Below are 24,582 nucleotides of genomic sequence, written 5' to 3' on the forward strand. Positions count from 1 at the left end.
ATTAACTGTCATGAGAACTTTCTTGCTGCTCTTTACTTAAAAATTAATACATCAAAAATATCAAAGTTCCAATATGAATTCGTATGCATTACACGATTAATATACGAATTAATCTTCCATTTCTGATGGATCACCACCCATTGCTTTCCAGAAAGCAGTGACTAATTGTTCAGCTGCTATTCGTCTTTGATTAGTCGGCAACATTGCTGCATGTTCTTTCATAGCTCTCAATTGACTAAATAATTCTCCAAAATCTGCATTTTCTTCACCCATAATTCCATCTGAAAAAAATAGTGTACATAAGCTGGAATAAAATCTCATAACAAATATTTCTTCAACTGACCTAACATGTTCTCTACTGGCAATGTTTCTGTAGAATCTCGACTTAACTCAATGTTTTCAAACTGCTCTTCAACCTCATTCATATCAGGAATTTGTTCTTCCACATTCGATGATTTTCCTATAACGTTACAACGAATTACAAATACTTATGAAACAGTATTTTAGCCAATTTAGTTCAAGCAAATAATCCAGCTTTTTATTGAGAACCTTTAAGTATCATATTTGGCCACATATGAGCGTGTAAAGCTTCAATAATCCTCTCAATACCATATTTGTTATTTTCTGAATCAGCTTCTGAAGCATCTACATCAGGTCTATTTAATTCAATCAGCTCAAATTTGTTTTGTAGACACCACTTTATCACTGAAATACACTAAGTACATGTTTAATGTTCCATAATTTAATATGACAATTGTTACTTGCATGTACCTTTGTTCCTAATAATAGTATCTGTTATAAAATTACAAGAAAACAGTAGCACATCAGCTTCTGCCAAAGAAGCAATCAAAGATGTCCATTTTTTTAAATTCTGATCTGCATTTTCCTAAGAAAATCGGTGCTGAAGATCATTTGCTTTGACAAAAGTTCTACTTAGAAGTTAAATATCTTACTGCCTGTGGATCATGATGTACAATCAATGCTTCTATATCATCAACCGGAATATCTTGGGAAGGATTTTCTGTAACACATATTAACACCTGCGTTTTGTAATATTTGTTTTGAATATTCCATAAATGATATTCAAAATGGTCTTGGTTAGATAACTTTTCTCCACCAATATCTATAAAATAAAATGACATATAAAAATAAGTTCATTGAACAATTCTCATTTAAATATTTATCTATTTATTTAAAAAAATTAATTTATTAGACTTTTAATATCGTACATACAAATATAGTTTCAACTTACTCATAGCAATTTCATTAGCTTTTCCTTCTTCGGTGCTTATTATTAATATTCGTGGTAAATTCATTTTGTAGTAGAATTTTAATTAAGGAAATTAATAATAATCTGGAAATGTTCGACAATTTGGAAATATGATACAAAATTTAAAAGATAGTAGCAGTTGCTGACGTTTAGGTTAGAATTACGACCGTCGTATTAGTTGACATAAAAATAATATAATATTAAACAAATAAAATAAACCACTTTTATTCAATATATAGCGATATTTTTTTCAATGTATTTTCTAAGCAATGAATTAATTGAATTATTTTAAACATTGATGCAGATCCATGTCATATTTCATGATGGACGCTCACAATGACATTTGTCATTATTTCGTCGTAAAAAAAAAACTAGTATAATTTTTACTCATTTTATACATTTTAATGAATTTAATTTCAATGAATTTTAATAAAACGAAAACATAGTTATTTGATTTGACAAATTTTGATAAATTTAGAAAATCAATTAATATCGTAATGATTTATTTTATGATTTTAAATAAATTAATTATGTATACGGAACAAATTTTTTTAAAATACCATTCTCAAATATCTATAAACAATCATTAATAATTCGTAAACTGGTGAATGTAACTAACAATATGTGCAATTGATAAAACAAAAATTGTATAAACGTATATTGATTATTAGATTTATAGCAATACATAAATCTTCAAATACATATATAATCGTAAGATGTAAGTGGCGCATAGTAATACATTCTCTCCCTAATTACTTATAGAATTCATGTTCAGATTCATCTTTTTTAATATTATTTTTGTAACCCTTCTCGAAATCTTTTGCTAGGACTATATATCGATTTTCACGAACAGCATGCATTCCTGCTTCTTGGCAAATTGCGTTAATATCTGCACCAGAAATTCTGTCTGGTCGTGCCACGTAATCTTCAAGATCCACTTCTTCGCTCAAATTCATTTTCGCAGTGATTGTCGAAAAAATCAAACGTTTCTGACGGCGATCAGGTAAAGGAAATTCTATTTTTCGATCTAATCTGCCAGGACGCAATAATGCAGGATCTAATGTATCAGCCCTAAAAAGAAAATATCATTGTACTTATGCGAATTATTTCTCATAACAATAACAACGAAGATCAAAATCATACCTATTTGTAGCCATTATAACTTTAACGTTAGTAGTTTGATCAAAACCATCCATTTGGTTAAGCAATTCCAAAAGAATACGTTGAACTTCGCGATCAGCACCAGTCTGAGCGTCGAACCTTTTTGTAGCTATAGCATCGATTTCGTCAACGAAAATTATAGCTGGCGAATTTTCTTTCGCTAAACGGAAGACATCTCTGACCATTCTTGGCCCTTCACCTAAGTATTTCTGTACAAATTCTGACCCTACTACGCGAATAAATGCAGCTAAAAAAATATTGAACGTATCAAGTTAGAAAAACTTGAGTACCGTTTACTCGAGTATTTTTAAAATATATAATATTGAAAATAATTCATACCAGTAGTATGTCTAGCTACAGCTTTTGCAAGCATAGTTTTACCACATCCAGGAGGACCATACATTAACACACCTCTTGGTGGGTCAATTCCAATTTGTTTATATAATTCAAAATGAGTTAAAGGTAGTTCTACTGCTTCTCTAATTTCTTGCTTTTGCATGTCCATACCTCCAATGTCGCTATATTGGATATCAGGTTTTTCATCTGTAGGATAAAATATATGTGAAATAATAATTCTTTTTAATCTTCTAGATTGACAACAATAACAAATAAGCACCTGCTTGTAACATTGAAATACTTGAATCAGCTTCTGGTGGTAGTACATCTACTAAAGCATTACTATGTTTATGAAGAGCTACACTGGCAGAAGGCTTTAATAGTTCTCTGTCAATTGTAGATAAAATGCGCACATAATAATTAGAGCCTGTAGTTGAACCTACAATACCAGTATTTTGATCTACAGCTTCTAAAAATTGCCCAATAACCAAAGGCACACTTTGTATGCGCTTTACTTCTTCCTGAGCATGTAAATATTCTTTTTTCAAATTACGTTGTTCATCTTTAATGTATTCTTCTTGAACTTCAAGAAATTCTAACATTCTTTGTAGTTTCTACAAGTACAAAATTCTTATATAGGAAGAATGTAAAAGGAACATCAAATTTTTTTACCTTGTACTTTGTATAAAGATCTTCAACATCCAGTTCATCGCCAGCACCAGTATAGTGTCCAATTACAGGTTTACAATCTATTTCTCCAATATCCTAAAATTTAATTACAAAATTTCACGTTACAATAGATATTAACAATTTCTGTATATAAGCATCAATATAAAGAAATGAAAAAGAATAAAAATTGAGGTTATAATGAATAATTTTTAATTCGATCATGACTTTTGAAATTATTTTTGAAATATTAAAAGAAAATACGAAAAAAATATATACCTTATCAGGCAGGATAATACCCATTTCATCCATTATTTTAAATAGAGTTTCTTTGATTAATTTCAACCAAACATACGAATCAATGAATGACTTGAGATTCTTGAACAATTCACTTCAGTGATTACACATACACAGAGGTGACAACCATTAACTATTGAATCGACTAAAGAAAGAAACTCAACAAAAAAGATATTTTCTAAAACATACAGAATTTTATTTTTACATATAGATAATTAAACATTTGTTGAAAATTCTATTTCAAAATGTATCTACTAATTTACTTTTAATAGATATATATACATATATACAGACATTTGTTAATAACTGTAATGTTCAAAAATTAAAGTTTTAGTGATCCCTAAAATAACGAAATAAATTCCCTATAGATTTGTGATTTTTACATTTTTGAAATATTCCTATATATTTCTTTAGATGATCTAACTGTTACTTTTTTTATGATTTCGGACTATATGTTTACAAGATTCTTCAACCGGAAAACCTTTACAGTTTGGATTGATGTGTAAGAAATTTTATCCTTATGAGTGTATATATATAAGTGTATATATATATATTGTTACAGTAATTATTCTAACTTTAACAAATACACCTATTAAATTTGGTTAAGGTTCAGATTTACATACCTATTGAAAATGCATTTACAGATACTTAGAGACAGAAAAGAAACAGAAGATACATAGTCCTCCAACGTTAATATAAATCTTGGAATAACAATGGTGATGGAAGAACAACAGTCGGATATGGAGCTAGATTCGGAAAGAGTTCCTGTACCACAAGTGCAAAAATCAGTAGAGGATTCACACGTAGAAACAGTTAATAAAGTTACAAGCATCTCTAGAGGAAAACCCAGACTTAGAAAAAAGGCATTACATGCTGCTATACTCAAACAAATGGAATTTTACTTTGGTGATGCGAATCTAAGTAAAGATAGATTTTTAAGTAATTTAATTAAGGAAGATCCATGTAAGAATTATTAAAATTACTACAATATTAATTAATTACTGTCATTTGACATTTTAAATATCTATCTTTAAATGTTTCAGATGTAGATCTCAATGTTTTTCTAAGATTTAATAAAATAAAAGAATTGACTACAGATATAAACAGGATAGCTAAAGCTGTGCAAGTATCAACAATGTTATCTTTATCTGAAGATGGAATGAAAGTTCGACGTGTGACACCAATAATAATAAAAGAAAACACTGATGAATGTACAGTTTATGTACAAAATCTACCTCCAGATGCAGACCATGAAACATTAAGTTCAGTATTTTCTCAATATGGTCAAGTTGTATATGTTTCTATTCCGCGATTTAAAATTAATAGAAAGATAAAGGGATTTGCATTTGTAGAGTTTGATACAGTTGAGAATGCTAAGAAATGTTTGAAGGTAAGAGAAACATACATAACAATAAAAAAATTTTAATTATTTCATACTTAATCTTGAATTGATATATTCTAGGCATTTGAAAAAAAGGGTTGTGTTTTACCATCATACACAACTCCTAATAAACTTCTAAGCATTACCACATTTGATGATACGGAAAAGAACATGTTAGAAAATGAAACAAATGAAATCATTGTCTGTACTGAAAATATTATTGATAATGAAAAATTACAAGACACTGAAATGAATAAAAGTAATGAAGAGCAAGTACATACAAATACTAGTACTACTTTAGAAAATCATGAAAATAATAATAAAAAGAAAACAAAAAAGAGAAAACACTCAGATACAGAAACTGCAGAACTAACTGAAACAAAAGAAAAATCGAATAATGAATTGATAAAAAGTAAAAAGAAAAAGGTGAAAGGTTCAAGTGATGTACACAATGAGACAGTAGAATCAAGTAATGAGAAACAAAGTGATTCTTCTTTTGAAGGTACATCAAAAAAATTGAAACGTGAAAAAAATGTATCTATGAAGAAAGAACAGGTATCAGACAATTGTGATGAAAATGAACAAATGAAAACTGATGATAATATTACTCTGACTAATGAGGAACAAGAAAGTACAAATACAAATGAAAAGAAAAAGAAAAGAAAAAAACGCAAAAAGCGAAGTAAACTGGAAGATTTTAGTTATAGCATAGGGTTACAGGTAATGGCTAAGAAAGATTGGAAACATCTTAGGAATAAATACTTAGAATTACAAAGGAGTAAGATGAAACAACTCAAACAACATTTGAGAAAAACAAGATGGAACCAATGGTCAAATTATGAAAAAAATAAATCTGAAAGGGAAGAAAATGATGAAAAAGATAAAATGAGTGCTATGACTGGATGCCGTTTTTCGTTTACACCAGGCGTTATAATTAAAATTGAAATGAATAAACCATGTACAGATTCAAAAGCTTTAAAGGTACATACTATGAAAATATAAGAAAAAAGTAAGTAAATTAGTAAAAGTAAGTATATATTTTAAATCTTTTCAGATGGAATTAAAAAATAATAGTTCTATAAAGTACACGGATGTTGAAGATGGCTCTTGTGTTGCTTATGTAAGGTGTGATACAGCTGAAGCTGCACAGATATTTGTACAAAAATCTGATGAGGAAAGACATATGAGATTATTAGAAGGTAAAAGAACCTTGTGAATACTTTAATATATAGGTAATAATTTTGTTTATATATTTGTATTACTACACAGGTGAAGAAGAAAAGATGTATTGGGATAAAATTTTGCACGATAGGGAACAAAAATTGAGTAAGAAAGTAAAAACTAAACAAAGAGGGAGAAATAAATTATTAAAAAAAGCAGAAAAAGAACTTGGAAAGCATATCAAATTTGATGAAGTGTAAACTTATAAAACTCTTACATTTAATTGTATATAAAAGGTAGTTTTATATTATACATTTAATTATAAAAACAGAAGTAATAAATAATATTTAGCAGTGCTGTTATATAAATTATATTTGTATATGTTTTCAGCATATATATTCAGGTGCATATGTTACAAATTATCTATATTTTAATTTTTTTAAAGAATTCTTGTCATTTTATACATCCTTATATAAAATTTAATTATCAGATTTTACTCTTCTACCATTTTCCTTTTCCACGTCCTCTGCTAAAGCTATTACGTCCGAATCCTCCTCCCCCTCCTCCTCCACCACCAGCTCCACCACGTCCTTTAAAACCACCACTGCCACCACCTCCTCTTCCAAAACCACCACCACCTCGTCCAAATGATGGTCTACCACCACCTCGACCAGCAAGTCTTTTTATTCCTCTGCCACCTCCACCACCACCTCTTTTTTGTACTGATCCAGGAGGTTTAGGCAAAAATCTTTGTAAAGGTAACAATTTATTTGGATCTATAAATAACTGTAATAAAACATAATGATATTAATAGAATTTGTAAGTAATTTCATATATATTAAAAATATATATACATATACCTGTGTATCCTTTTGAAAACTGGATGCTTTTATATTTTCTGATAATTTTATAGACACATAATAATCTCTAATATTACCAAAAATTTCATCTATTTTCCCAATTTGTTGTTTATTTTCTGTATAAATTGGAGCATTAAAAAAAGGTACTTGTTCTATGTCGACTTTAGCAACTAAGTCATCTTGAACTGTCCATGTAAAATGTCCTAATGGAGTCACATGCTCTGGTGGGCCTTGATCAAATCTGTAATATATGAATTATTACTTTATATTTAGTGAAAAATTATCAAATATAGTAATTACCCTTTTCCACCCCTGTCACCACGTCCTCTGAATCCTCCTCCACCTCTTCCACCACGAAATCCGCCACCGCCTCCTCCTCTACCAAATCCACCACCACGTCCTCGGAATGACATTTTTTTTTTATTTTATAAAAATACTGAAAAAAAAATTCATTCTATAAATTTCAAAATACAAATATCATAAGGTTAGGTATAAATACAAAGCAAAACCACGTGCCTAACCTGTACAAGTGCCAGTCAATAAATTGTTAATATCTTTATTTCTATGCAATTATGAAACAATTTTCATAATTAAAATTACTAATTATATAATGTCAGGCCTAATTTTATATATATATATATATATACACAAATGTTATTACAATCAGTTATCACGAAATATCGGCACTTTCTTCTTCGAGTTAAATACTATGTGTAGTATATGTACACTATAAACCAGTTACACATATGATGTACTCTGCGCATGTGCAGTATGTTATGAACATGTAACGAATGAAATGATTTAAAAATTTAATTTTGAAGTATTAATCATGAATATAATATTGCGAAATTTATATATAAATGGGGTTAATCATCATTTTTTAAAATAAAATTAACATAATTATATTTTATATTTTTAAACTGAAATTTGAAATCAATTTATATCAATATACCTAATTTTTCTCAAGTTATATCAATATACCTAATTTTTCTCAATAGTTTTTTTTAGAGCGCACTATTATTTTATTTAAAAGACCTATCAATAAATAATGGTTTAATTTTTTTGTATCATAACATACTTGTAATTTATTAAAATGATACTAATGACAATGCTTATCAGATAAAGATAACCTGAAAACTAAGAGCAATTACGATATCATTAATTAATAACATTTTAATATTCAGATATTCAATATATTAAACTTCTTATTAGTATTTGTGATTTGTTACAATTATAATTCAATAACCAGTCGAACTACCAGACTATCTTCCATCTCTGTCGGACAACTCTATTGAACGCATCGCGCCAATTTAATAACATCACTGAAATGATATCAAGCATATTTTATTTTTATCTCATGTGATCATGATTATCATTTAATAATTAGTAAATGTACCACCATTAATATTGGAAACTTTCATCATCTAATATTCTAACTTCTCTGCAATGTAACTAGCAGTAAAAATTGTACACTGTTCAAACGTTAATTACATGTAGCATAAATTTGAATATATCGTTTCGATAAGACGGAAATAGTCATTAAGAATAGACTATATCGGAATTATATCTCGCTGGTAAAGTAGTTAACAACGAACTTAATAAAGTAACTAGGCGATTCATGTAATTTGGCGGCTGGCAAGATGTGTTTTAGTATTCCTTGCTGACAGAAGGGTGCGTATGTCATTCGGTGTAAGCAGGTGCACGTGAGGAGACCGTCTGCTAGACGGATTAGTGGCTAGGTGTACGAGTTTCCTCGTGGCCGTTCCCCGGGTAGTTTTGAAAGATTTTTATTTTAACATTAAAATCACATTTAGTTCCGCATGATTATGTTCCATAGACCAAACGATTACCGGACGTTATAATGTTCACTGTATTTCGCATGTTACTCATGCTGATCCACCTTTCATGTGACTTATTTGCCGCGTTTTATAATTATTGTATGATCCTTCATCGTAAGTGCATCGATATTTGGTATAATGATAATTTAAGGACAGAGACTGACATGTTAACGCGTGTTGCGAAGAAAATGAAAAATCTACCGAGGCACGTAGTGATCATTTTCGGCGCGAAGGAGGACACTATCTGTGACTGCGTGCGAATTATTGGATGGTGTATTACCCTTGGTATACCTTACATCAGTTTCTTTGACATCAGTGGTAACGTTCATTTTTGTTTATTGCTTTATAACGTCATTGTTCTTATCATTATCCTTCCACTTTTTTTCGAATATATTCAACTATTCGAATATATTCTTTATGCCAATCATTCTGTTCGAATTTTGAAAGACAAACATTTTGCTAGTCATTTTAGATTTGTCATTTGCATATCAATTTACGGAATAATTTATACGCGAAGAAAGATACTTCTTTTTGTTAAAAGAATGTAGAAACAATGATCCTATCAACAAAATTTGGAGCATTTCATAACTTACATTTTATTTTAAATCTAACTATTATTTAAATATTTAGTATAGTTAATTATTATTTAGAAAATCTTGTAAATTTTTTATAATATTAACGTAATGTTACATTGTGTAACCATATCCTTGTGTCATTAATATTTCTCTCCATATTTATTTCATGGATTTTATTCTAACCTCAAAAGTCGAAACATTACTTGGCATTAACTTAATATTAAAGTACTCTTTTTAAAATTTTTTGTTTGTTTTTATGTAATGCTTTATTTTCTTCTTATATTAATTTTTTGTTCGAAAATGTATTGTTAATAATATATATTGTAAATTGTTTTGTAATAATGATGTAACATTCTGATAAACTTTATCATATAACTTAAATAATTCATTTAAATAATTTTGTACAAACATTATGTTTTATAAAAGAAATGTTTATATGAAAATCTCAGATTTTTGTAATTTAATATTTACTATATTTACACATTTATATCAGGAAATGAAATAATATGATAATAATTATAATGCATTAAACGTATTTAGTTTTCTAAAATTTTGAGTATAAATTGTAAGGTAAAAATGTAAATATTAAAAATAAAATGTAGTAGGTTTATAAAAAAAAAAAAAGATTTTTGCGTATATAAAGTTTAGTTAATCTTATCTAGCAAGGACAAATGAAACGCGCGTGCGATGTTACTATGATGTACTCGATCTCAATTAATATTTATTATTTAAAAAATACAATAATTTGGCTATTGATTTGTTACTAAATCGATGGAAAAATTTATAAAATGTTTTAAAATTGTCAAATTTATATAATTTATATATAGTGTTTCTAACTAATATTCTACTAAATTATAAATTATATTTATTGTCATTTTTCTGATTATAGGTTTTTTAGTCCAAAATGAGAATTTATTAAAATACGAACTCGCAAAAAGACGGCCTGATTTAGTGGAGCATATCAATTGGAGTAAACCAAATGCAGGGTTCACACAAAATGGAATAACTGGTATGTTTTCTTTATAAACAGTGTTTTCTAGTTCATGATATATGTATCTTTAATTTTATAATGTTGATAAACATGTTAATATATTGCTTTTTTTAAATTTCTAGTTTCCAAGCTGAAAACGCGAATATCTTTGTTGTGTCCATTAGATGGGAAACAGGAAATAGTATCGTTAACAAAGACATTAGCTGAAGCTGTCGTCACTGGAACGATTAAGCCAGAAGAAATAAATATCGATTTACTTAATGAAAAATTAAATTCACGGAGAATCCCAGACCCTGACATGGGAGTAATTTATGGCCGCTTTTGTTCCACGTATGGTGTTTTGCCATGGCAAACACGAATAACAGAATTCTAGTAAGTTTATCTCAATTGTCGTAGTTTTTATATCTTTTAACATTTTTGCATTAAAAATGTATTATTTCTTGTTTCTTTTAGCACGTTACCTTTACACAATACTTTATCTGCGAAGGATTTCACGTATCTGTTGGAAAAGTACAGTAAATGTGAGCAACGATACGGCAAATAACTGGAATTGTTGTTGTTCATTTGTATAATGTTTTTGTATCCAAAAATAAGAAGAAGAAAATGTGAAACAAGAAATAGCTCTTAAGGAGATTTTTTACAAAGACTGAACATAAAATAATTTACAGATACTATTTTATAAGTGGTTGCGTGCTAAATAAACTTATAATGGCCACATGTGTGACATAAATGTCGTTCCGTGAGCCGATTTTAACGTGTACCAATAAAGAAGAATTTAGGTAGCTTAACTTGAAGAGATTCTCATGAATGTAAAGAGAAGATTCCACAGAATGTTGCAAAAATGAAAGATTTCAATTGTATTTTTAATTATGCGAAATACAATAATTGTCCTGCCATAAGATAATATTATAAAGAAAGAAGAGAAAAATTAAGGAGGTGATATTTTCGTTTTTTTCTTAATTAAAGATTTTCATTAATAAAAGATATTGGTTTATTTAGTTTTAATATACTAGAAATAGTATATTCATATTATTTAAAGAATAATTTTGAAGAATACAAGAAAGAGTGTTAGATAGCGTATTAAATGATAATATTAAATGACAGGGATAAAATTTTAAAAAAGGAAATACGTTGATTTGAATTCAGGTACAAATAAATTAAGGTTGCTAAGATAAAATTTTAGTGCACCATTTAATGTTTAATTAATACATTATTCCTCTTTAACTTCTTTTTCAACTTTATTTATATTTCCTACGGAATAAAAGTCAGGAGCATTCGCGTTTTCACAAATAAAACTAAATTCTTGGCAACTATTGCATTTCATTTAGAAACACAGTAACATTCCATGTATATAATAATATTCAATCGTTTATTCTTAATCTTCTACATGATCGTACACACAGATATTTTGATATTAAAGTGAAAATGAAATTTTTACTTTGGTCTGTGGTATATTTCTCGTGAAAAATCGCCTATTGTGGAATCAAATTCCTAAAATACAAAATATAGTTCGTTTTTGCACAAACTTATGTTGCTTACTTGACGATCCTTTCTATTCCTTGGTGCTTTTAGAAATTAATTGAATCGTAAAGAACATTAATTTAATTTTTTACTAAATATTTTATTTTTTTTTTTTAGAGTCAGAGAGTTCAATTCCTTGGAATTTAAGAAATCGAAATGATTAATTGAATAATAAGTATTAAAATCATTCTTTCAACTGATTTTTATGGTTTATCATCGACGTCATGCACAGATATGAGATTTTCAGTAGACAGTTCATGACCCCTTCTTCGTCAATTCGACTTAACATCGGATTATATACTTTCAGAGTCAGTCCGCCTTTTTCATACGTATAGCAAGCACAATGGTTGCAGGTGAGCGAGGAAACAAACATTTTTCAAGATAAGGCGCGCTATATTGCACTTAGATACGTTGCGCACCTACAGGGGAGAGAGAAGGAATAAAGAGGACAATAAGAAAGAACGACGAGAATAAAAATCGGTTAACTTTTCTGAAGGTACAATCACGTCGCTGAGAATTACGTCTGAATACTTTAAAGTTTAACCTCGAGTCGAGTTGGACAATACTTGCGCATTACTGAAAGTTACGGCGTCGCGTCGTTGTACTTATGCCTCCAAAAAGAGCTAGAAGTTACGTCAATGATGCGTAAAGTTTATGCAAATTAATTTCATCAAATGTCAACATTGATACAATTTGTAAGAGTTTAATTTATTTTCCAAATATTTTTCTTCTACGCCCATTTTCCATTCTATGGCCATTTATTTATATGTTACGTTAGAGTTATTTTCACCGAAGATAGTAGAGAAATCGATTTTGCGGAAATAATGCTCAATTTAATACACAAATTTAAAATAAAAAGCATAGTGTTAGAATTTTGTTTCCTTTTCTGAAATATGCATCTATCCTTTTTTTTAGAAAAAGGATTTTTTAACTTTTCAAAATGAATTTCTATTACCGTAGATTTATTATTCTACAGTTTATATAAGGAAAAAAATTTATGGTTAATTGAAATTAAATGCGTCCTTGTTATGTTTTCCATCTTCACAACTGGGAAGCGACTAAAAACATTTAACAGACACGTACATATATCGAACACGGAGGAAATATTTGCACCTGTGTCACGATTGTTGTACGATGGGAAACAAGTGACCCAGATTCGCCTTCACAAAACAAATATCTCTACCTGTTGCACTTCATTTTCGATTCGTAAAAGACTCCATTTCATCTGGTAAAAAATATATATATACGTATATATATATTTTTAAGATACGTACTATAATATTCCTTTTTTTTGGTTTATTTCCTATTTTTCTTCCATCTTCATCTTTTTCTTCCATTTGAGAATTATAGTAAAAAGAATTATAGTAAACGAATGTTCTTTCAACAAGAAGATCGAAAAATTGTTTAAAAAAAGAAATAAAGAGAAAGAAATGCTTTTTCGCAAACAAAAACTTTGGAAAAAAAAGGAACTGATGAAATTAGTTACTTAGAATTTTACTAATTTTAACTTTTTTGACTTTTATCGGTGAAAAGAATTCTTAAAATTAATAGTAAGTAAAACCAAAGTATATTTTAAAAAAAGAATTTTAGGTGTTACATCATAAAATTTTAGGTGTTACATTAAGATATTGTAGAAGTAGTGATAATCGATAAAAAGCGTGGTACGAATGAAAAACAAATACGAAACAAATGATGAAAAGTAAATAAGCTTGTGAGAGAAAGGAAAAGAGAGAGAAAAAGAGAATATTTTCTTTTTTTAAATGTGAATATTCATTTAAATCTTTATTGAACTTCCTGTAATTTTTCATACAATCATCCACTATACAAGAAGCATAAATTACGATTATTTTAACTGAATATGAAATGAATAAAAGACAATTATATAATGAAATAAATAAAAGATATTACTACAATGTTTTACTATAATATTACTACAATGTTTTAATAAAATTGAAATTTTATCCGTGCAATGTAAATATTTAATCAAATTTCCAATATTTCTCTGAAGATTCAACTATCAAATAAATTAAATACGATCTACATATCTAGACCAAATAAGGTAAAATTATTTAAAAATAATATAATTCTTGACTAAATATTTTTATTTTACTTAATTTTTTTACACATAAAACGATATCTTTTTTTTACAGTTTACTAGAAAATGGAGTAAAAAAAAATTAATATCTTCATACTAAATTAAAAACAAAAATTATATAAATTCGCAAATAAGAAAAAACAGTAACATTTTGTGCACTGAACCCACTATTCACCGTGTACATATATCAGAAGAGTATGGAGTATTTGTACAAAATGAGTATTCATAATTTTCTTCATGGCCGCTTTCGTCATTCAGAATAATATCTTCATCACCTTCATCACCTTCATCACTTGAACTTTCACTTACGCATTTCCTTTTAATGGGATTTTCAATTATTACTATTCTTTTGTTCTTCATTACTTTGATTTTACTTACTTTAGTCAAGCTTTCTTTTATTATCTTTGTAGGATGATGAAGTTGTTACAGATTCGTCATTGCTTATTATATTCCCTAATGGAAATTTGGTAATTTCGATTTCTTGGCTTTCTACCAAGAAGCTTTGACATCAATTCTTCAAGAGGAACGTCGGTATTTTTTTTTACGTAACATTCTAGAATCCCTTAAGGAATATTGAAAAATTTTGTCGTTTTTTTAATATTATTTTCTCAAACTACTTTCATTATCTGACAATATCCAATTTTTAGCAGAATCCTCGCCTAAAATGAACATAATTGCGTACCTTATATGAGACTTGTTTCATAATGATCTCATATCAGGAAATTATAATGATAACTATTCAATAACTTTAAAGATTAATCTTTTATTATTTTACAACAGATAATCAGTAAATCTCAGTAACAACTTTGTTGTTTGTGCTATGTAATAGTACTTAAAAAAAATGACCAAACGCTAAAACCACGTTGAAGATATTTATAATTATAAATCTTTTAATTATTAATTAATTATAAATCTTTCGAAAACTTTTTGCGATGCAATTCACAAACATGTGCGATTGATCACGTTCGACAGTTTCATAACGAAGATAAGCTAAGGACTCATATTGAAGAGATCCCATATTAAACGGCCATATGAGCGAAGGACAATTCTAGAATAAAATATTAGAATATAAATCACTTGGAGGATATTTTTAAATACAAGTAAACACAAATGGAAAGATGCGATTACAAATTGATCGGTGTAATTCATTTCATTACTCTTGTTCCACTAAATCACTCGAACAGAATCTCAAGCCATTATTTCGTACAATCGTGAAGATCATCGTGTCACTACGGGGAAAGAAGCGGTTAACATGATCTATCTCTGAAATCGTGGGTACCAAGATTATCATTCTTGGCCTGTGATGATTATCATTTGTTAAGACTCATAAATAAAGGAGATTACGTAGGTCGGTAGCCGATGGTGTAATTGAATCAAAATATAGAGGTATCGTGTTATACGCCTCGGGCAATCATAACTCAGGCTATCTCGTCTCTATGTCGGTCCGTATCCATGGCGGCTACGGGGGATGCGCCGAGATGCCTCTATATAAAGGGTGACATCTCTAACCCCGGACACTTGTTCCACAGCAGCAACAGGCCGCGAACGTCGCGTATCCTTCCTGCGAACGCAATCGTCTCCCTTCTGTTTCCCTATCTATCTTTCTTCTGTTTCTTCGTCTTGTGCAACGAATTAACTTGCCGGAAACTACAGGATCAAGAGGAGCAACTTGACACGTTCGAAGACCATCGAGGAAGATCTTCGATAGTCATAGTAATAGCGAGATTTACAACATGGTGAGTGTTTCAATGTTCTTCTTGTGAATCTTTGGTGCACCAGTGGATCTTTGTCGTTCTGGTTCCTTCTTTTTCGTTTCACTTTCTGTTTTTCTATCTTTCTATCTTCTTTGGCTTTCGATTTATTTATTTTATTCTTCTTTTCTTGGGATAAGTTTAGATTTAGTAAATAATGCACTGCGCGCTGTGATCATGATTTTCGCATTTTTATGCAATTTAAAGATCGTGATTCGACCTTTGATAATTTTTTTTTTTTTTTTTTTTGTTTGAAATATAGTATCCGTGCAAAATTTTTCTTTCCAATTTATATTTTCAAGGGTATTTCGAGACACTGGAAACGAAAATAATGATTTTTCAAGGCTTTGAAAATTCAGTCTGATGAACTGTAGTAGCCGGGCTGCAAAAGTTTCATCTGAGGAGTATCTTAGATTGTTAAATGATAGTCATTTGTGACAGAAATAAATATTTTTAAAATAACGACCAGTAAAAAACCTTTCTCTTAAAAAGAAGTATGGATTAGGTTTGGACTAAGTATATCCCCGGCCGGCGGAAGCCAGCTGGTTATTATCACCTTATAAAATTAACAGCAACGGTAGTAGCCAGGCTGCAAATAAAGAATTATCTATGAGACCGAATTTTCAAAAGCCTTTATGTATGTCAAAAATAATTTTCATTTCTTTAACGACCTAAGGTAACCACCATCAAAACAGATATTCAAATGAAACTTTTGCAATCTGGCTATCACAGTTTTTGAATTTTTAAAACCATTGTTTCCCTAAAAAATGACCATCATTTTTGTCTCTAGCAACCTAAAAGAAACTTCCGAAAGTACAAATTTGAGAAAAAAATTTTACAGCCTTACATACCATAGTGTACCACTTTATAACATTAAAATGATTGCGTCGCTCACTGCCGATTAATAGTAATCATACCTAAGATTTTTCTTAAGTATTAGCATTTAAATTCCTCGATATGAAATCTATTGAAGATTTTGCTCCCATATTGTCATAAACGCTTTTCATTGTTATCCTTTGATCTTCTACGGTGAAATTCTCATTATCTCATACACCATATATTCTAATAATACACTTCACTCCATGGTGTTGGCACTTTTGCATCATCTTTAACAGTTGATTCATTAATCCTACTTTTTTTCACTTCAATTTTCCTTATTTACTTAATCATCGTTCAATATTGATAATAAATAGAACGAGAACTTCGTTGTTGCTCTTTGCACTCGCCATTCCCCCAAATACTATTTATCTTATGCTCCTTCGTCTTCATTTTCTTTCTGATAAGAATAAAAAATAAGCGAAAGTCGATAGAAAATAATGAGAAAATAACAGAAGCAATATTAAAAGCACTCGAATATTTTCATTGCCCTTCTGCTCTGATTACTACGATATTATGACTATGTTCTTAATTATTTTGCATCTGTTTTTCCGTTCTGGCGATTCATTATCATCGATACTTCAATCAAAACAGTAAATAAAACATTATTTATAAACCATGTGAATTAATTTCACTTGTTCTCGTTAACTCGAATATTGACATTTTTTTTTGTTAAATTTTAAATAATTTAAATATTGCATTTCAAATGCAAAGTTACACCTTCCTACTTAGTTTCTTACTCTTTTCTTCTTATTTCTTTTTTACTTTTTTTTTCAGTAAAAAAAAAGGAATACGCGAATCAATTTATGAAGAAGAGAAAAACTTTGTGAGAAAGGTAATTTCAAAATGTGTAAGAAGTATTCCAGAACTTTCGAAACAACTTACTTATAGCACTGTGATACACACTGTTCGAAATCATTTAACGAATCGAACGTACCGAAGCAACGAATGTTACTGGTAAAACAAATCACAGTAGAACTTCATTTCCACGGGCAAACAATTATAATTGATATTCGTATACAGCAGATGTTCATTTATTGGAATGGAATTTTATTTAGTACGTGATTGAATTTATCTGAGATCGAGAAGGAACGTGAATTCTTATCATTTGAATGAAAATGTTTAGATAACAAGAATTCTTCATTGAGAAATCTAATCGAACCATCTGTGATTAAATTCGTATACATTGTTTGATTGAGAAATATTGTCACAGTAGCATTGTCCACTTATCTAAACTCTATTTATTAGAAATTTCAATTAATATTTGGCTAATTGAATCACTGATTTTTATGAAATGTGAATCCCTATCATTCAAATGAAAAAGTTGAACACCAGTTGTATGAACACAATTTGTTCTTTCAATATTCGATAAATGAAATCTCAGTTAGAGTTCACCGATCATTTATACAAATCAATCTACGTATTTCGATGATTATCTGTAATATCAAGTCATCAATTATCGAAGCTAAGTGAAACAACAACAGAAGTTTAACGATTTTCTTTTCACTCCTTCGATTTCTAATAAAATTACATTCTTGTCAAAAATGAGCAAGTGTCCATTATAAAATTCATAAATCTGTGTAATTTCCTTAATTTAACTTTGTATAATACGTAATTTAACAAATTAATAGAGTCATGTAACAATGTAACAACCACGGAGAACATACAATTTAAATATGACTCGGCTATTTGCCGTCCCCTGTGTTCTTCGAAAGTTAATTGCATTTCTTTCGACGAAGTTGCAAGAGGACGTTCCTTTTGCCAGTGGCATACGTTTAAAATTCCTTGCGGCTGTACTTATCTTGTTTCGCCACTTTTCTTACGACTTGTTCGACGTATAAATTGCTATTAAAAGAGCAGTAGATGTATCGAGGACGAGGGATAACATAATTTACGAAGTCGGGCTTCTTCCGTCGCGGGCAACGAATACGATATCAGATGAAGGGTGAATTTTAATTTTACATAACTCGTCCGCCTTCTTTCTCCTCGTTTCTAATTTTTCTTCACAGCATTCCGACAGGTTTTGTGCGACTGTAAACTTGAAACTTACTAACGAAGACTGGAAGACCGGAATTCATAACTTATCCTGTGATTGTAAAAGAATTGTTCATAGCGAAAACAATGTTCGTTGTTGACTGTTAGTATTCATTCAACGATAATGCTCTTTTATTTTCTTTTCTTCATCTTATATCTAAATACATTTTGTCATAAAAAAAAATTCTTCCCTTCCTTCCAGCATCTGCGCACGATTATCCATCTTTTCTCATCTTTCTCTATCAAGCTCAATCCTTTGAATATTCAATATACAATATTCTCTATCGTCATTTTCCCCAAAAGAGATCTCATCTCCCACAAGAGAAAGCCTGCGTTTTTCCGCTTTTTCCACAAATCTTCCTTCTTCATCGTCGTTGCAATCCCCTTCTTTGTATCCTTTCCCTTTGATTATGTGGCTCTGATTCATATTGCACTCCTCTGAACTCGTCGTTGAAGAAGGATAGAAGCTAGCTGGAAATGAAAAATAGTAATAATTCGGTAAAGTATATCAATATTGTTTTCAACCGTGGTTTATGTCGGTTCTTCTTGCGAGCTGGCCTCGTAAATCCGTAGCTTTTCAGCAGATAATGTAGGCGACGCGGTCATTACGAGGGATGACCGTGTACCGGGTTAATTAAGGTAACGTAAGGCGTCGTATTAATCTGGCTCCGTATACCACGTTATTACTAAACATCCTGTTAAGACACCTAATAACAAGCCGATATTATTTATCATCGGCCCCCGGTTCTGTCTGGCTAACATATATCTCGAATAATCTCGAGGAATCTGTAACAGAATCTTTTGACCCATGCTCCTCTGTCTTCTGTCCTCTGGTATCTCGTGACTGCGACACGAGATATTTCGTGAGCTGAAAGTTGCAACAGTGTGGGCGATAGCTATGAGAAAACTTCGATCTATATCCTCATTTCCTATATTATATTTCTACAGTTTTATAATTCTTTTAACTGGTTGTGTTTTCAAAGCTTTCTCACTAATCACGCTGTTTCGAACAAAGTCGCCTAATCTCTCCTCTAATACGAGACTCTGGCATATCTTTGTATAAATAGAATTGTCGAACTTGCAATTGTTTCTTTGCTCGTAAGTGAAAGTGTTGCTGAAATTGCACCGCAAGAAGTTTTTGAAAGATTTTCAATCAATTATGAATCTTTATTATGGTGTTCGATTATTTTCTTAGGTATTATTATATAGGGCAAAATTTTAAGTTAATCTTAAGTTTAAGTTTAATTAAAGTTCAAGTTTTATTGATTATATGTTGTAGCTCCCTTTTTCAATCGTTCGGAAACATTGAAAAAAAGGAGAAGACAAAGAATAAGTGAAATTTCATATTAGGAATCCTGCGAATTTGTGCAATTCTTAATTTTTAATTTATGATTTTTCCAATAGATTGTAAAAGAAAAGATATCCTAGTTTTAATATATGTAAAAATGTTCGATGAAAGTGCTTTCAGTTTTAAAAAAAAATGAATTCTATATACTAGGCGATTTCACTCCACGTGCGAACAACGGGAAAATTGGAAGAATATCTGTGAAATTATACAAAGAAACATTGTTGAGCGATTCTTGCATTCTTAGGACCCTAATAACTACTTCCTATTGTGCGTCCTGTTCAATAGAAGGCTTCAGTGTTCTCAAAAGTTACGTAAACAATGTTACCATTTGTTCACCTTATTACGTAGAATATATAATAAGTTCTTTCCCATAGGTGTTCTTACATGTTCCCTATTCTTTTTTTTCTTTTTATCCTTTTCTTCAATCACAAATAACGATCTCATTCGTTGTGTGATAAAACCTTCTAGTTAAACACAATGCATGTGTGTGTGTGTGTGTGTGTGTATAACTTGCTCAGTCGTAACTTAGAATTTTCAGATTTCAATTGTCTCACAAGTTCGCCAGCAAACATTTAATAAATATTTCCATCTGATGGTCAAGGGATATCAATTCTTCTTTTCAGAAGAGCTCGCTGCTGTACGTGCTGCCCTTCATCTGCAACTGCGTTTCCGTCTCTCCATCCATACTAACTAACGATGGAGGCCTGAGGATCTTCAAGAACACGCCTGACGAATTTCAGTACATACTGGGGAGAAACTCGGACGAGGCTGACTCGAAGGAACGGCGAAGCAACATGGGCTCCTCCTTCATCAGGTACGGCCGCAGCGATCCCGTTGGAAACGTGGAGAAAGTTTTCAGCAGCGACAACGACGGCAGCTCAAAAGTGAACAGGTATCCTCGCTGGAAGTCGCCGGATATCGTAATTAGATTTGGCCGATCGGACTTCAAGAATGGCGATAGGGATTACAAGCGGGGGAAGAGTTATTTGAATTTTATCAGGTGAGTGTGACGAATCGAACACACGTGCGTGCATTTGAACTAAAATCACAGTTAATCCGTGTGTTGAACTCGTTGAAATTTCAATCGTTGGATCGTTTCGTTATAAAAACTGCCTCGTTATAAAATCTGACAACTTTTCGTTATAAAATCTGACAACTTTATTTCCTTGGGGAAAACGCAAAGTAAAGGAATTAGGATTATTGATAGTCTGTTACTTTTGAATTTTTGATAACACTCGTTTTTTTCTCTAGTTCCGTTAAGAGCAAATGGCAACAGAATTTTATTCCTTTGTGAAAAAAAAGCTTAAAGTGTGAGTGAAGTAGAAGGACAAGTTTGTGAATTTCTTTAAATTTCTTGATCATCTGCAATCGTCTCTTATAAGTATCGCTTTCTTCCTAATTCCATGTATGATTTATATTATTATATTATATTTATATTATTATATTATTATATCTGTATCATATTTATTATATTATTCTATTATTATATTACATATATATTATATTTACATTTATTATATTATTATTATGAGATATAATATCATTATAATAATATTCATAATTCTTGTAATGTCCATTCTTTTTCATCAGATACGGCCGAAACGTGCACGTCTATCCAGTGGAGGTCGACATGACGGCATTATGCTCCGATCTACTGTCAAACGAGATCAAGGAACTTCAGCCGTACGATGCGAAGTTACTTCACTTGTGTGACATTTTGAACAACATTGATGTCGAGCATAGGAACAATCTGGACTTCTTGGAGAATCGATTCGACTCGAAACACGACTAAAAGATGCTCTCGTAATTTGGGATTTTTGTGCCGACCCGTCGTCAACAGCTCATTTTTCGGGACGCCGCATCGCACTCGATCCAGAAATTCCGATGGAACAACGTTATTATCGGTCGATCCATACTCTCTGTTACGACTTCACGAAGACTTATTACATCTTCCCTCGTGCTTTTAGCTATTAAGGTATATAAATGATTTTATGGAGCTGGCTGATGCTTTCGTCGTGGCCCTTCAGGTAAAACAGGCGCTTAATAGGAATCAAATGAAATTCCGAATTGTATCGTCTTGTATCAGAAATCAAATTTTAGAATTTCAACGAAAGCTGTTTGAGTTTCGTGACGACTCGGTGGATCGTTGAGTGATCACGTGCAAGTTGATGTTGTTCGAGTTAGCGTTTTCGTCAATACGTTATTATTTAATTAGGCTGTGAATGCGTTGAGTTCTCAAAGTACTTTGATAACTTGTATATATACTTTAATCCTCCTTAATTTCTTTAGTAGCTGAACGTTAACACTGATACGTTGTCTTACATTAATTTTCTATCATACATGTTTCACACCGATGACACTCCCTTTTTACAACACTTTTCGCAAATGTCTTTTATTTATACAGCGTTTGTGAAAGATGCATGTAATTTAATTTTATTTAAAAGACAAATTGGAGGATCGAATTTGCGGATCAGGACCAAGGGATGGAGAGTACTTTCTCAGTTAAAGATGGTTGACAAGAAATAAAATATTCATAGATGATAAATACGGCGCGAAATGATATTTTAATAATAATTTGAAGAACGAGAAACAGAAAGGTACAATCGAAGCTAAATTTTATTCACTTTGATCAAATTTATGATCTCTGCCAGGAATGTGACTTGATGTTACAAGTGATTAATTAGTTGATTTAACTGTGCTCGTTGTTCGTTCGATGATTTTCTACGTATTTGAAAGCACTGATCTATTTTAAGCAACAAACGTATCTCACTATTTAGAGAAATAGTTGTAATAACAAACAAAGTACTACTAATTGTACGAACCGCTACAGTGGAAGTTTGTGTCAATTTTTACCATAGTCTGTAACGATCTACCTCACTAATTACTTTCTCTTTTAAATTAATTTTTACTTTAACAGTAATAAGAAAATATTTCTTAAGGAGCTCTTTTAAATTTTACATCGTCGTTGATTATTCTAATCATTTATTTATGTATCTTCAAGCGATGTATCACAATGCGTAGGTGGTCATTTTTTCATAAAGATCTGTTTGTCCGATTAACAAACTGGCCGACAAAATAACGTTGTACCATAACGTCGCTTCCGGGTACTCTAATGTGCATCCACCTGCGTCTTCAGTGTAAATAAAGGAAATTTCATTGGCTTTGATATCAATCACGTGAATCGAATATCTACGGTTCAAAGTATACAAAAAAGAAGAAGTAAAAATCTAAGCGTTTTATGCAACGTGTCAACAATCGTCGTCATTGTCGATGACAAAACTAAGTTGAGAAGATTTTCGCCAAGTCTATAAGAACCTAGGAGAATAAAATATTTTAAATTATCTGTATATCTCGCTAACTTTAAAACACATCAGGCAATTCCATAAAGTAATGTAGGGTAAAAGAAATTAGAAGACAACTATTTCAAAACCTCGAGAAAATCACCGATGAATTAGGTCGCAAATGTTGGTTTAATACGTGGAAAATTGAAGAAGAAATACATACCAGTTAAATATCCTCGTTCGTTTTAACATAACTACATATCTCGTTATTTTTCGAGTTCGATCGGCCAATTGCAGTGTCAATGTTTTTTATTGGAAATGAAAATAAATAATTTTAATTTATGGCAAAATTTATATTCATTTGTATCCTAAATGACGCGAACAATTTGCCCGGAATAACAAAAATTGTACAATGTTCTATTCAAAAACTGGTCGAAATTCTTTAATATAATTGAATCAATTCAATTTTGTTATGTTACACCATTGAATCAATCGAATTCTTTCATTGTCAAATAGATAAAATTCTTTAAATAGGAAAGTTCTATCTGACGAAATTAAAAATGAGATATATTTTTATTAAGGGAGATATAGCTTTGGCGTTCTCTTTTTTATAAACTTGGCTGTTATTTTCTCCAAGTATCCTACAATTATAATAGGAGCTAGTATTACAGTACTGCACATTATCTGTAGCCTGAACGTTATTCTTAAAGTGAATATAAATTTAATACGCATGTATAATTAAATGATTAAAGGGACAAAAGAAAGTGGCTAGAAAATGTGGTTTTCGTTTATGATTCACTCACCCCTCTCCATAACACGTGTCGCCTCCTTCTTTTAGGGTGACCTGGGCCAAATCGGTATTTACCACTACCATCTCTTCAAATTTATACGATTCGCAAAAGCACTCAAACAAAGTAGAACACTTACTGTAGAAAATTCTACGAATGACACTGCACGTTATGGAAAACTTTTCAAAATTTCATCGTCACTGGAATAAGACACCAAGCAAGTGTCTACACTTTAATTTGAAATTGATTCTCCTGAATTTTTAATGCATGTAAGTACTGAATAACCATGACACATATTCTCCCGAGCCGATTAAATATCATAGCCAGTCGTAATCGATCGATATCATCGTAA

General features: G+C 30.6%; 6 protein-coding genes across 7 annotated transcripts; 3 read left to right on the plus strand and 3 right to left on the minus strand.

Annotated features, from left to right (window-relative positions):
* Nucleotides 1-18: 18 nt before the first annotated feature.
* On the minus strand, nucleotides 19-1,631 carry LOC122533773 (alpha- and gamma-adaptin-binding protein p34-like). Its single transcript, XM_043663814.1, has 6 exons — nucleotides 1,253-1,631; nucleotides 954-1,123; nucleotides 772-886; nucleotides 550-705; nucleotides 344-460; nucleotides 19-281 (listed from the first exon to the last, which is right to left on the minus strand). Exons 1-6 carry the CDS (start codon nucleotides 1,314-1,316, stop codon nucleotides 109-111), a joined length of 795 nt encoding a protein of 264 aa, XP_043519749.1. The 5' UTR covers nucleotides 1,317-1,631; the 3' UTR covers nucleotides 19-108.
* Nucleotides 1,632-1,915: 284 nt separating this feature from the next.
* Nucleotides 1,916-3,869, minus strand: LOC122533764 (26S proteasome regulatory subunit 6B). Its single transcript, XM_043663784.1, has 6 exons — nucleotides 3,713-3,869; nucleotides 3,440-3,532; nucleotides 3,048-3,381; nucleotides 2,771-2,974; nucleotides 2,414-2,678; nucleotides 1,916-2,341 (listed from the first exon to the last, which is right to left on the minus strand). The coding sequence occupies exons 1-6, from the start codon at nucleotides 3,743-3,745 to the stop codon at nucleotides 2,023-2,025; spliced, it is 1,248 nt and encodes a 415-aa protein (XP_043519719.1). The 5' UTR covers nucleotides 3,746-3,869; the 3' UTR covers nucleotides 1,916-2,022.
* A 229-nt stretch (nucleotides 3,870-4,098) lies between these two features.
* On the plus strand, nucleotides 4,099-6,633 carry LOC122533760 (la-related protein 7). Of its 2 annotated transcripts, none has more exons than XM_043663780.1 (6): nucleotides 4,099-4,232; nucleotides 4,375-4,693; nucleotides 4,774-5,120; nucleotides 5,193-6,092; nucleotides 6,166-6,310; nucleotides 6,381-6,633. In XM_043663780.1, exons 2-6 carry the CDS (start codon nucleotides 4,444-4,446, stop codon nucleotides 6,530-6,532), a joined length of 1,794 nt encoding a protein of 597 aa, XP_043519715.1. In that variant the 5' UTR covers nucleotides 4,099-4,232; nucleotides 4,375-4,443; the 3' UTR covers nucleotides 6,533-6,633. The 2 variants fall into 2 exon arrangements, with proteins under 2 accessions (XP_043519715.1, XP_043519716.1); XM_043663781.1 differs by having other exon boundaries at nucleotides 4,190-4,291.
* A 3-nt stretch (nucleotides 6,634-6,636) lies between these two features.
* On the minus strand, nucleotides 6,637-7,860 carry LOC122533762 (probable H/ACA ribonucleoprotein complex subunit 1). The gene is made up of 4 exons (XM_043663783.1): nucleotides 7,654-7,860; nucleotides 7,433-7,568; nucleotides 7,133-7,373; nucleotides 6,637-7,058 (listed from the first exon to the last, which is right to left on the minus strand). Exons 2-4 carry the CDS (start codon nucleotides 7,543-7,545, stop codon nucleotides 6,774-6,776), a joined length of 639 nt encoding a protein of 212 aa, XP_043519718.1. The 5' UTR covers nucleotides 7,546-7,568; nucleotides 7,654-7,860; the 3' UTR covers nucleotides 6,637-6,773.
* A 960-nt stretch (nucleotides 7,861-8,820) lies between these two features.
* On the plus strand, nucleotides 8,821-11,449 carry LOC122533761 (dehydrodolichyl diphosphate synthase complex subunit Nus1). Its single transcript, XM_043663782.1, has 4 exons — nucleotides 8,821-9,288; nucleotides 10,435-10,554; nucleotides 10,659-10,908; nucleotides 10,990-11,449. Exons 1-4 carry the CDS (start codon nucleotides 8,994-8,996, stop codon nucleotides 11,078-11,080), a joined length of 756 nt encoding a protein of 251 aa, XP_043519717.1. The 5' UTR covers nucleotides 8,821-8,993; the 3' UTR covers nucleotides 11,081-11,449.
* Nucleotides 11,450-15,681: 4,232 nt separating this feature from the next.
* On the plus strand, nucleotides 15,682-23,354 carry LOC122533765 (FMRFamide-related peptides-like). Its single transcript, XM_043663785.1, has 3 exons — nucleotides 15,682-15,888; nucleotides 20,785-21,161; nucleotides 21,752-23,354. The coding sequence occupies exons 1-3, from the start codon at nucleotides 15,886-15,888 to the stop codon at nucleotides 21,951-21,953; spliced, it is 582 nt and encodes a 193-aa protein (XP_043519720.1). The 5' UTR covers nucleotides 15,682-15,885; the 3' UTR covers nucleotides 21,954-23,354.
* The last annotated feature ends 1,228 nt before the right edge of the window (nucleotides 23,355-24,582 follow it).

The sequence above is a fragment of the Frieseomelitta varia genome, unplaced genomic scaffold (genome assembly GCF_011392965.1).
Source record: "Frieseomelitta varia isolate USP_RPSP 00005682 unplaced genomic scaffold, Fvar_1.2 scaffold_552, whole genome shotgun sequence".
NCBI lineage: Eukaryota > Metazoa > Arthropoda > Insecta > Hymenoptera > Apidae > Frieseomelitta > Frieseomelitta varia.